A 12,251-nucleotide genomic window follows, 5' to 3' on the forward strand; every position below is an offset into this window, starting at 1 on the left:
CAGCAGAAACCTGCAGCCCAACAAAGCCTAAAATGTTTCCTGTCTGGCCCTCTGCAGGAAAAAACCAGGCCTTACAATGGCCCTCCACCATTCACATGATATTTTATATCAACGGAACTGTTGTCATGTACCAGCTGTTCATGCTCAAGGGGCAGACGCCAGGAGTGATAACACTGGCTCCTTTCCCATGGCAGAGAAATACTGAAAATAGAACTGAGCCTGAAAACATGACCTATACAGATGCAGCATCAGAAAACAAAATCTGTTTCAGGCCTTTGGTCACAGGGAATAACTCATGAGCAAAAAAGGGAGTGATACTTCTCTAAAATATAAATGAAATAATTTAATTTTAAAAATAATAACTGTAAATTCAGCTGTTTCCCCTTTTTATTTTTTTCCTCTGCTTTTTTTTTTTTTTAATATTTACAGTCTCTTAGTTTCCCCTTTTTAAAGAAAAATTTAAAGGAGTGAAAATCTTAAAATTTTTAAGGATATCACAAAAATCCAGGATTATGGCTTCTATTAAAGAATCAAATCCCTTATGTCTAACGTCTGGTCAACTCCATGTCCTGTAAAATCCACAGACCAAAATCAGTAAATAGTAATAGCATTAGGCTGCTCTCTTGGGGGCAGGAGGTTGACATGTTTTGTTTAGAATTTGATTCAGCCATAGTTTCTTTCCTCTCACAAAAGAGTTTTTAATCCCCGGTGTAAAGGCCAAAACTGAGTTACAAAAGGGTGAACAATTTATTAACCAAGCTAATGTAATTTGAGTTTGTGTTTCCTGTTTCTTACAGCTTGTAGACCGTTTGTCACATTTCTCTGTCCTGGAATTTTTTTTAAAGAAACATTTGAATCATTTTTCTTTGTTAATAGCATAGTCTTTTCAAATGCAAGTAATGGTTTCTTTTGAAGACAGCAGATGTGTTTCAGGAAACTGTGTACAGATTGCAAATAAAACTAGCCTAAGATACAAAGACTCTTCTCTGGAGAGTTCTCCAGAGTGATCCTAGAAGCCTAGGATTTAGCACTAGAGGAGCATTGCAGATGATTTAATTAATCTTATTATTTATAAGATTAATTATATTAATTAGATTAATATAAGATTATAAGATTAATTATATTAATTAATCTTATTATTATATAGATGAGAAAGCTAAAATCCCTCCTCCCTGGTCCTATGAGGTTCCATTGCTGTTTTTTTCCACACCCCGTTGCTTTTGGTCATGTTTTGGTTTGTAAATAATCACTCATAGGTACATAGCAGAGTGGGAAAAGCAGCGGATTAGGAATAACAGGCACCAGATCCACTTTGTAGCCACGTGACCCCAGCTTTCCTAACCCAGGAAGGGGAGATAGTGCATCTGCATTGATAGAGCAGTGGTTGTGATGATCAAGTTGGTGTTGTGTACACGAAAGGACTCAAACCTAGAAATCATCTTCTAAATGAGCTTCCGGTTCGTTTTGATTTCATTCAGTGAATGAGAGTGTGGGCGCTGGTGGTGGTGGTCATAATAATAGTGTCCACTATTTATTGAACAATTGATTAATTAAAAATTGAAGAAAAATTAATTTCTAAAAACAGTTTGTCTGTATTGATATTCCGTTAAGGAATATAGACTATTTTGAGTCATTTCAGATTTACTATAAAAATACTTTGAGAAAATAGTTGGATCATTTAATTTTGCTCCATTTAGTGAATGACTTTTTTCTCTTTCAGCATTACCCAAGGAATATCAGAAGATAGGGAAGGCCTTGCAGAGCTTAGCCACAGTCTTCAGCTCTAGTGGTTATCAAGGTACATCTTTCTTTATTTGTTCTTTGGGCCCTGGGTGTCTTATCCACACAGACCAGCCTCCTCAGACTCTTGCAGACAATCGATAACTGCAATGAAGCACCACCGTCAGTGATGTTTAAACTGGCTGCACCGCTCCACTGAGGACTTGTGCCACCTCACCTTACTAGTTTTTGAGAAAAGTAGTGGGCGGTAATAGTTGGATTTCCTGGCTAGGTCCTTGCCTTTCCTGTGCTCAGATGCAGCTCTTGTGCTTTAGTGAAGCAGGCGGATGTGGTACATGACACTCTGCCCTGCTGTCATCTCTGCCAAACTCTGAAGCCGGGCCTGACTGTCAGGAGCCAGATCTTATCAGGGACATTTGGAGGGAAAACTCTTGACTGAGTAACAGGTTCATATTGCCTTAGGTCCCTTGCTAACTCATTATTGTTTTCAGCTTATCCCATATTGTATATCTCACTTGTGGTATTTTGAGTTCATTGTGGATTTCCATGGACAACACTTGCAAGTTAGCGGTTTTCTTTTATATCTTGGTTTGTTTTCTTAATTTGGCATATGGAGCTGGTAGGAAGTAAAAGTATTTGCCAGGTGAGTGGCACCTATTCAATTTGAGGACGTCCTATTGCTTACAGAAATGATAGGCTTGGTACTGTCACCGTGCCATTATTCTGATATCCAGGGAGGGTAGGTCTTTGGAGGTCAATGTCTGAGTATTTCCAGGTATAAGAAATTAGTCTTTTACCAAAAAGTAAGACCTGTGACTCCCATATTTGAATATTTTTTGTTGGCTTGGCTGAATTGTGTCTTTCAGTTAAAACTTTTAGCTTGGGCAGGAGTTTTGAGGTGGTCTGGCCCCCATTTTTTAGATGAGGAACCCAAGGTCTGGGAAGATAAGCATCTTGTGGCCAAGAGACCCCAAAAAGGTGCTCAACATCGTGAATTAGAGAAATGCAAATCAAAACTGCAGTGAGGTATCACACCACTCAGAATGGCCATCATCAAAAAGTATGCAAATAATAAATGCTGGAGAAGGTGTGGAGAATAGGGAGCCCTCCTACACTGTTGGTGGGAATTTAAATTGATGCATCCGCTATGGAGAACAGTATCAGATCAGATCAGTCACTCAGTCACGTCCGACTCTTTGCAACCCCATGAATCGTAGCACACCAGGCCTCCCTGTCCATCACCAACTCCCGGAGTTCACCCAGACTCACATCCATCGAGTCAGTGATGCCATCCAGCCATCTCATCCCCTGTCGTCCCCTTCTCCTCCTGCCCCCAATCCCTCCCAGCATCAGAGTCTTTTCCAATGACTCAAGTCTTTGCCTGAGGTGGCCAAAGTACTGGAGTTTCAGCTTTAGCATCATTCCTTCCAAAGAAATCCCAGGGCTGATCTCCTTCAGAATGGACTGGTTGGATCTCCTTGCAGTCCAAGGGACTCTCAAGAGTCTTCTCCAGCACCACAGTTTAAAAGCATCAATTCTTCAGTGCTCAGCTTTCTTCACAGTCCAACTCTCACATCCATACATGACCACTGGAAAAACCATAGTCTTGACTAGACGAACCTTCGTTGGCAAACTAATGTCTCTGCTTTTGAATATGCTATCTAGGTTGGTCATAACTTTCCTTCCAAGGAGTAAGCGTCTTTTAATTTCATGACTGCAGTCACTATCTGTAGTGATTTTGGAGCCCAGAAAAATAAAGTCTGACACTGTTTCCACTGTTTCCCCATCTATTTCCCATGAAGTGGTGGGACCGGATGCCATGATCTTCATTTTCTGAATGTTGAGCTTTAAGCCAACTTTTTCACTCTCCACTTTCACTTTCATCAGGAGGCTTTTGAGTTCCTCTCCACTTTCTGCCATAAGGGTGGTGTCATCCGCATATCTGAGGTGATTGATATTTCTCCCAGCAATCTTGATTCCAGTTTGTGTTTCTTCGAGTCCAGCGTTTCTCATGATGTACTCTGCATATAAGTTAAATAAGCAGGGTGACAATATACAGCCTTGATGAACTCCTTTTCCTATTTGGAACCAGTCTGTTGTTCCATGTCCAGTTCTAACTGTTGCTTCCTGACCTGCATACAAATTTCTCAAGAGGCAGGTCAGGTGGTCTGGTATTCCCATCTCTTTCAGAATTTTCCACAGTTTATTGTGATCCACACAATAAGGCTTTGGTTTAAAGCAGAAATAGATGTTTTTCTGGAACTCTCTTACTTTTCCCATGATCCAGTGGATGTTGGCAATTTGATTTCTGGTTCCTCTGCCTTTTCTAAAACCAGCTTGAACATCAGGAAGTTCACGGTTCACATATTGCTGAAGCCTGGTTTGGAGAATTTTGAGCATTACTTTACTAGCATGTGAGATGAGTGCAATTGTGCGGTAGTTTGAGCATTCTTTGGCATTGCCTTTCTTTGGGATTGGAATGAAAACTGACCTTTTCCAGTCCTGTGGCCACTGCTGAGTTTTCCCAATTTGCTGGCATATTGAGTGCAGCACTTTCACAGCATCATCTTTCAGGATTTGGAATAGCTCAACTGGAATTCCATCACCTCCACTAGCTTTGTTTGTAGTGATGCTTTCTAAGGCCCACTTGATTTCACATTCCAGGATGTCTGGCTCTAGGTGAGTGATCACACCATCGTGATTATCTGGGTCGTGAAGATCTTTTTTGTACAGTTCTTCTGTGTATTCTTGCCATCTCTTCTTAGTATCTTCTGCTTCTGTTAGGTCCATACCATTTCTGTGGACGTAACAGAAATGGAGAACAGTATGGGGGTTCCTTAAAAAAACTAAATATAGAGCTGCCATATGATCCAGCAATCCCATTCCTGGGCATGTATCTGAAAATTATGAAAAGGTGAAACTTCTAATTCAAAGAGGTACAGGCACCCCTTCATAGTGTTCATAGCAGCCCTTTTTACAATAGCCAAGACATAGAAGCAACTAAATGTCCATCAACAGATGAATGGATAAAGAGGATGTGGTATTTATATAAATGGAATATTACTCAGCCATAAAAAAGAATGAAATGATGCCATTTTCAGCAACATGGATGGGCCTAGAGATTATGATACTAAGTGAAGTCAGAGAAGGACAAATATATGATCCCATTTACACGTGGAATCTAAAAATGTGGTAAAAATGAACTTATTTACAAAACAGAAACAGACTCACACACATGGGGGAAAAAAAACTTAGTTACCAAAGGGGAAAGGTGGGGAGATAAGTTAGAAATTTGGAATTAACAGATACACACTTGGCTTTGTTCACTGAAAAGGCCTAGAAATAGTTATCAAGTCCAAGCACTCCCAGCATCACCCACATGGCGATTTCAAAACATTGTTTCCCTGAAATAATCCAGAGCTGGGAGGGAAAGAACTCTGATGCCAATCTGAAGAACCTTCCACTGTCCTATGGAGCAAAAATTTGAGCTTAGTGAAGATAATGATTGCTGTGAAATTAAGCTGCTGCTGCTGCTACTGCTACTGCTGCTAAGTTGCGTCAGTCGTGTCCAACTCTTCGACCCCATAGACGGCAGCCCACCAGGCTCCCCTGTCCCTGGTATTCTCCAGGCAAGAACACTGGCGTGGGTTGCCATTTCCTTCTCCAATGCATGAAAATGAAAAGTGAAAGTCACTCAGTTGTGTCCGACTCCTAGCGACCCCATGGACTGCAGCCCACCACGCTCCTCTGTCCATGAGATTTTCCAGGCAAGAGTACTGGAGTAGGGTGCCATTGCCTTCTCCCGTGAAACTAAGCATATCAACTTTAATCCAGACTTGCGATGATATTCTTAAAAAGTTAATCTCAGTCACCTTTGGAGGATGGAATAGAATCAACTTAAATTCTGAAAACTGTAAAAAGAAGGAAGCATTTAACCTGTTCTTCCTGTCCCTATATACCTCAAGGTAACGAAAAAGCTGATTAAGTTTGTCTTTATAAACGTATTTCAGCTAATAAAGAAGCAGTGACAGAAGTAGTGTAGCACCAATTTGCAAACCTAAAATACCAAATAAATACTAAAATGAAAGATCTAGGCAATACAGGAAACAGAGGACTCTGTGGTCACCACCGAGACTCACTCAACAGAACCCGATGTGGGACCAAGGTACACAGCCTGGTTTCGTCAACACGTCCCCAAAAGAAATTTGCCAGAAAAACACACAGAGGAGAAAGAACCTCTGTAGGAAGCATGTCAGCTCTGTGCCGCGTGGACGGCCTTTGCATCCTGACTCAAGCAGCCAGCTTGGTTGGAGACACCAGGCAGCTGCACACTGGCTGGACGGTTTATATCAGGACCAGTGGTCGTTTCTTAGGTGTGAGATTGGGGTTGTCTCTATTTCTTAAAGAAGCCTTGTCTTTTAGGTAAAATGTATGGATGAAGTGTTAAATGACCAGTAAAAGGGAGAGGAAGGGAGGGGACTGAAAGATTGGACATAGGCTGTTAGTTGGGAAGTCAGGTGATGGGTAGATGAGGATTCATTCTACTGTTGTATAGTTTGCAAAGTTTGAAGTTTGCTATAATAAAATTTTAGAAGTAATGAAAAGGAACTCTAAGTTATAACACTCATACAATGTCTTAATTCTCAGGTGAAACAGATCTCAATGACGCGATAACTGAAGCAGGAAAGACTTACGAAGAAATTGCCAGCCTTGTGGCAGAACAGGTATATTAACGTAGCCACATGGTTCCAGTTAAGATTTTATGCTACCTAATCCACATGTTTTATTTAAAACCTGTTTTAAGACAAGCTTTCCAAATGGCTGTTCTCTTCTGTCCCTATGCATCTTTATTAATTACACCAAGTAGTAGCATTTCATAGGCCAAGCTAAAGTAATGGATAATTCATCTTCAGGAAGACTCAATAGCTCCCAGTGCCAATGGTCTGGATCCATCTCAGCCACCAGGGGATTAGAACGTACAGGGAAGAGCTTCACTCTGGTCCCTGTTTGGAGTCTTGCTCAGCCTCCAGAGCAGGGGTTTCCTGGTCTGTAGATAGCGATGGAAGCACCTGCCTGGGAGTGGTCTGAGGATCAACAGCTAATAAAGAGAAAGCCCTGGTCAGGTTCCTGGCAGGCAGCAGATATCGTTGTGGCCACCTGGCTTTTATTGGAGTCTTTAGTAGCCTGATTTCAGTTATGTTTATAGATAACAGATAATGTTTTCTTAAGGGGACTAACCATTGAGGTTGTTTCAATCCCTTAAATTAAAAAAAATTTTTTTCTTTGCAGATGACAACTTGAAATATATATTTGAAATATATTTGAATACCCATACATTCATGTGGTCATTAACTATTCTCCTGATACTTGTAAAAAAAAAAAAAAGGTTAATTTTTAGAATCATGCACACCAAAACTTTAAATATTATCACAGAAAAATGGAAAAATTTATAGTTGCCACTTTTAATGATTACCAGATTTTTAGCAATTTTTTTATTTTCTGCTAAAATTTATACACTAAGCTATAACATCTTATTTGCCTCTGTGTAAACATACAGTGTTAACTAGTTTTTTTAAATTTTGTTCACAGTGTTGTCTTTTGGGCCAGTTCAAAATAGCTAATTTTACCAACCAACCCAAAAATGCACAGTTTTATCATTTTTTCACAGCCTACAATGACAGTATATAGTTCTTGGGGATTATTTTCTTATAGGAGAACTAGGCTGACTACTTCACACTCAGTAACTTTGTGTCATGCCCAGCAGATTCGGCTGATACAGCCCTTAAATGTAACCGTTTTCTCTTTGATTGTCTGAATTCTTCCACCAATAATAGCCAATCTTTCTTGTTACAGCCAAAGAAAGATCTCCATTTCCTGATGGAATGTAATCATGAATATAAAGGCTTCCTTGGCTGCTTCCCTGACATTCTTGGCGCTCACAAGGTAACTTGATCCTAGGCGTTCACAGACGAGGTCCCAGCTGAAGCAGGACCCAGGTGCAGGGCCACCTGCGGGAGCTTCACCACACACCCACACACACAACACGCATGCACACACACACAGACACGCACACTCACACCCTCACACTCCCCCACACACACCCCCCCCCCACAAACCCGCACACACACAGAGACACGCACACTCACACCCTCACACTCCCCACACACCCCCCCCCCACAAACCCACACACAGACACACACCCACATACCCCCACCCCCCCCACTCACACACCCACACCCCTCACACACAGACACACGCACACACTCCCCACACACACACACACACACACACCCCCCACACACACAGACACGCACACACACACCCACACACACGCGCGCACGTGCACACATCCCTCACACACACACCCACACATGCACACAGACACACATACACCCCACACACATATCCACACACGCACACACGTGCACACAGATGCACACAGATGCACGCAGACACACCCCACACAGACACACACACCCCACACACACAGACACACACCCCACACACACACCCCCCACACACACACACACACACACACACACACACACCCCACACACACATACCCCACACACACACACGCACGCGCACACACCCACACACTCCACACACACACCCACACACCCACCCCCGTTAGGAGCTCCTCTCCAAAACCAGTCAGAGTGGCTCTGCGGGCTGACGTCGTGCAGTCCTGTCACATTTAGATGCCTGAGTGGTTGTTGAGTGTCTTCTGTCCTGGAGAAAGGTTATTTGGAGGAAACTAAAAGGATGATAGATGTTCCTTTATGGACACACTTAGGTCAGGTTGCAGCGTGGTAATCATGGTGTCTGGTGTGAAGTCAGTGTCAGGCATGGTTCTTAGCCTCACCAGGAGCCCTCCCTGCACACTGCGTGGGCAGGTCCTCCCAGGGCCTTTCCTGTCCAGGCGAAATCAGATGTCCTGTCCCCGAGCCTGACAGTCTCTCCCAATTACGACCAGAACGGTCAATGTCGATTTTATTTGTTTACGTTGATAGAAAGGAAACTATATAGTTCCCATCATAAAGGTGCTTTTTTAAAACTAAAGATCGATTTGGAGTGTCCTCGGATTTTGATTCTGGTTCATTTTTCTCTTTCAAACCTCATTACTGTGGGTTGTACTCTAGGGTATTGTGATGTGCTTGGGTTTATTTTGAAACATTGTTTTTGTTTTCTTTGGATATATACCCACAGGTGGAACTGCTGGGAGAGTAGATCTTAAAAATTCTCATCACAGGAAAAAAATAGTTTATAACTCACTGAGGTGATGGATCTTAAAACTTATGGTAGTAATCATCTTGCATTATACACATGTCTCAAATTCGTTATGTTGTACACCTTAAACTAATGTTATCTGTCAGGTACCTTGCTGTAAATGGGGTGGGTGGGAATAAAAAAATAAAATTAAAATCTCAGAAAAAAAAACCTCAGAGCAGTTAGCTTGTTGTAGGAGTTTGTGCCTGCCTTGAGAGTTCTAGGTGGGGAACCTGATTTATACACAGGCGTAGAGTTCTTCCCACACAGCGCCCGTGAGCCGTGTGATGACATGAGTGTGGGAAATGTTTGCAACGTTTACAGCTGTTTCCACCTCAGTGTTAATTTGAAGTTAGTCCAGAGCTTCTTATAGAAATCACAGTAAAGCTTATGATCAGCACAGCGAGGCACCAGCTTATGAAATACTCTGCAAGTGTACCCAGGCACATACCCTCGACTGTCCCAGATCAAATGACTTCCTAAAGCTAGTGCCTGTTTTCCAATCATGTACCGCTCTCACTTGACAATGACTTACTCATATTACAGATAAAGAGTGCTGTTTAGTTTTCAGCCTTGTTGTAGCATAAAAGTGTAGGTTTCAGCTCAGCTGTATTTTACGGAAATAGCAGCATTTTTGTTTCCAAGCGACTTACAGGAAGTTACAGTGAGATGCGTTCCTCATGTTCTCATTTTGTGGGGACATTTTCCTATTCAGTAGCAAGACAATTGTAGACTGTATTGGCTTTGTTACATTTTAAGCTAACGACTGATCCTTGAGATTTGTTCTGTGAACGCCACCGCATCTTGTATTTCACAGGGAGCAATAGAAAAAGTGAAGGAAAGTGATAAACTGGTCGCAACCAGCAAGATCACCCCCCAGGACAAGCAGAACATGGTGAAGCGCGTCGGCACGATGTCTTACGCTTTGCAAGGTAAGAACGGTGAGGTCTCTGTGTAGCTAGTGGAGATTGTTTTCCAAGAAAATTTCCTATTTTCCTTGCTGGAGAGAAATTCCAGTATGAACAGCAGTTAAGTTAATAAGAACTGATTCAAAATATCTTCCTAAGCCTGTTGTTTGTGGGATCCCAGTGTTAAAAGCTGTAATATTTATATTTAGTTTTTCATGCATTTACCTGACGTAACTACAAACGGCAACGTGATTAAACCTGTACGTTTCTATTTCTTCTTGGAGACCCTGAAGATTCCTTTCATAACCTTTAATAGCAGGTCCTATCCAGACTAGATTCCCGAATCCAGCTCTTAGCAGCATGTAACCTGCAGGCCCCAAGACTATAGAATGAGAAGGGAGTTTGGACATAGCATTTTTGGCATGGTTTGACTGTTACTAAAAAGAAAATACTAATTTTTCCAGCAGATAGGAGTAGTGAATGGATTTTTCATGTTTTGGCGGATGGATGGAATACATGGGCCAAGGAGGGAGTGGAAGGATGTTCTAGTAGGAACAAAGCACACAAAACAAAATGGGACCAGATGATGTCCTTGGTCTTTGGGAATAAAACACATTTGCAGGTTATCGGGAGGAGAAGGCAATGGCACCCCACTCCAGTACTCTTGCCTGGAAAATCCCATGGACGGAGGAGCCTGGTAGGCTGCAGTCCATGGGGTCGCACAGAGTTGGACACGACTGAGCGACTCACTTTCACTTTTCACTTTCATGCATTGGAGAAGGAAATGGCAACTCACTCCAGTGTTCTTGCCTGGAGAATCCCAGGGACGGAGGAGCCTGTTGGGCTGCCGTCTATGGGGTCGCGCAGAGTCGGACATGACTGAAGCGACTTAGCAGCAGCAGCAGCAGGTTATCGGGGGAGACTTTGGAGATTCTGGGAGGCCTCAAAAGCTAGGCAGAAGAGTCTAGACTTGCTGTGGGCGTTAGGAAGCCATGAAAAGGTTTTGATGGAAAAACAAACAGAAAAAATGCTGCTCAAGGAAGAGGATTTGCTCGTGACGGAGGTGGGGGCGCAGATTGGGGGCTGATGTTAGACAGCCCAGCCGGAGACCTGGCTCCTACTCTCTGAGGCTTTTGAGGACCCAAAGAAGATGAGGTGCTGGGGGAGAGAATGAGGGTACTTATGGGCTTTTCCAAAGGATCCTCAGGACTAGGGAGGAAGTAGGAGAAGGGAAGAATGAATGTGTGAAAGGTTTCCAGAATGAGAGCAGTTCAGGGCAGAGACAGGCCTGAGTGAAGCTGGGGGCTTGGAAGGGTTTTGAATGGGAAAGTTCTCTTGACCTTTTGTTTGGAGTTATCCAAACACACGAATGAAAGCGTTGTACAACTTCAGATAACAACCTAAAACAACAGTGAGCTTTTTACAGGAATTTATGCCAGCAGCAGTTGGCTTTGCAGGTGTGGCGTGTAGGGAAAAGGCAGAGGTCATATGGGGCCTGATAAGGAAGGCCTCTCCGATGTTGGGGATGGGATGGGGGTGGCACTGAGAGGCAGAGCTGGAGAAGGGGTTCATTTGCTGAGTCGAGACATCCAGCAAACACAAAGGATGGGCATCCGACCCTCTGCCTGGGAGGAGGCCGAGTTCTGCCAGTGCTGGTGCTCGGCAGCATCAGGCATCAGCTGCCCTGAAGAGGGCCTTCCTCAAGTCTCACTGCCTGCCCAGCCTTTCAGAGGTGCCTGAGGAAGCCTGCAGCCTGGGCAGTCACTGCAGCAGAGGTGGTGGTGCCCAGCGGGCACCTCGCAAGGGCCTCTGTGAACAGACTTGACATTCTGGACTGAGGTCGTCGGTAGCCAGTGGGCCCAAGTCAGTTTCCTGCTCAAACGAGCCGTCATTTGGGTGATCGTGTTGGGCTTTAGAAGATTTAACATGCAAATCGACAGTAATCGTCCGTTTACGGAAAAGTGTTTTTGCCGTTACCCACTCAAATTGTTTTTCTAGCCTCTTTATAGCATTTTTGTCAGGAACTGGCACAGGCCAGCCTGGCTGATGATGAATCATAACTGGGCCAGAGACACAGCTGTGTTTGTTTGCAGTCCAGGGGGCACTGACCGATGTCTTGCTCTTGGTTGCAGCCGAGATGAATCACTTCCACAGTAACCGGATCTACGACTACAACAGTGTCATCCGCCTGTACCTGGAGCAGCAGGCGCAGTTCTACGAGACGGTGAGTCGGCCTGTCCCCCGGGCTCCCCATGCACTGCCAGGGCTCCCTGTGAAGCTCGTGCTCCTGTGGTTTTTAACCCTAACTAATGAGCTAACTAACGGGCATCCCTG

At 43.5% G+C, this 12,251-nt stretch overlaps 1 protein-coding gene across 2 annotated transcripts in view; it reads left to right on the forward strand.

Moving 5' to 3' along the window:
• Window positions 1-12,251, forward strand: part of SNX9 (sorting nexin 9) — a 90,278-nt gene that overhangs the window by 74,615 nt on the left and 3,412 nt on the right. For both annotated transcript variants that reach the window (XM_070376948.1, XM_070376949.1), the window contains 5 exons: window positions 1,721-1,798; window positions 6,388-6,464; window positions 7,594-7,683; window positions 9,827-9,941; window positions 12,050-12,141. In XM_070376948.1, the coding sequence (XP_070233049.1) occupies window positions 1,721-1,798; window positions 6,388-6,464; window positions 7,594-7,683; window positions 9,827-9,941; window positions 12,050-12,141 (452 nt within the window). The remainder of the gene's footprint in view (window positions 1-1,720; window positions 1,799-6,387; window positions 6,465-7,593; window positions 7,684-9,826; window positions 9,942-12,049; window positions 12,142-12,251) is intronic.

The sequence above is a fragment of the Bos mutus genome, chromosome 9 (genome assembly GCF_027580195.1).
Source record: "Bos mutus isolate GX-2022 chromosome 9, NWIPB_WYAK_1.1, whole genome shotgun sequence".
Taxonomy (NCBI): Eukaryota; Metazoa; Chordata; class Mammalia; order Artiodactyla; family Bovidae; genus Bos; species Bos mutus.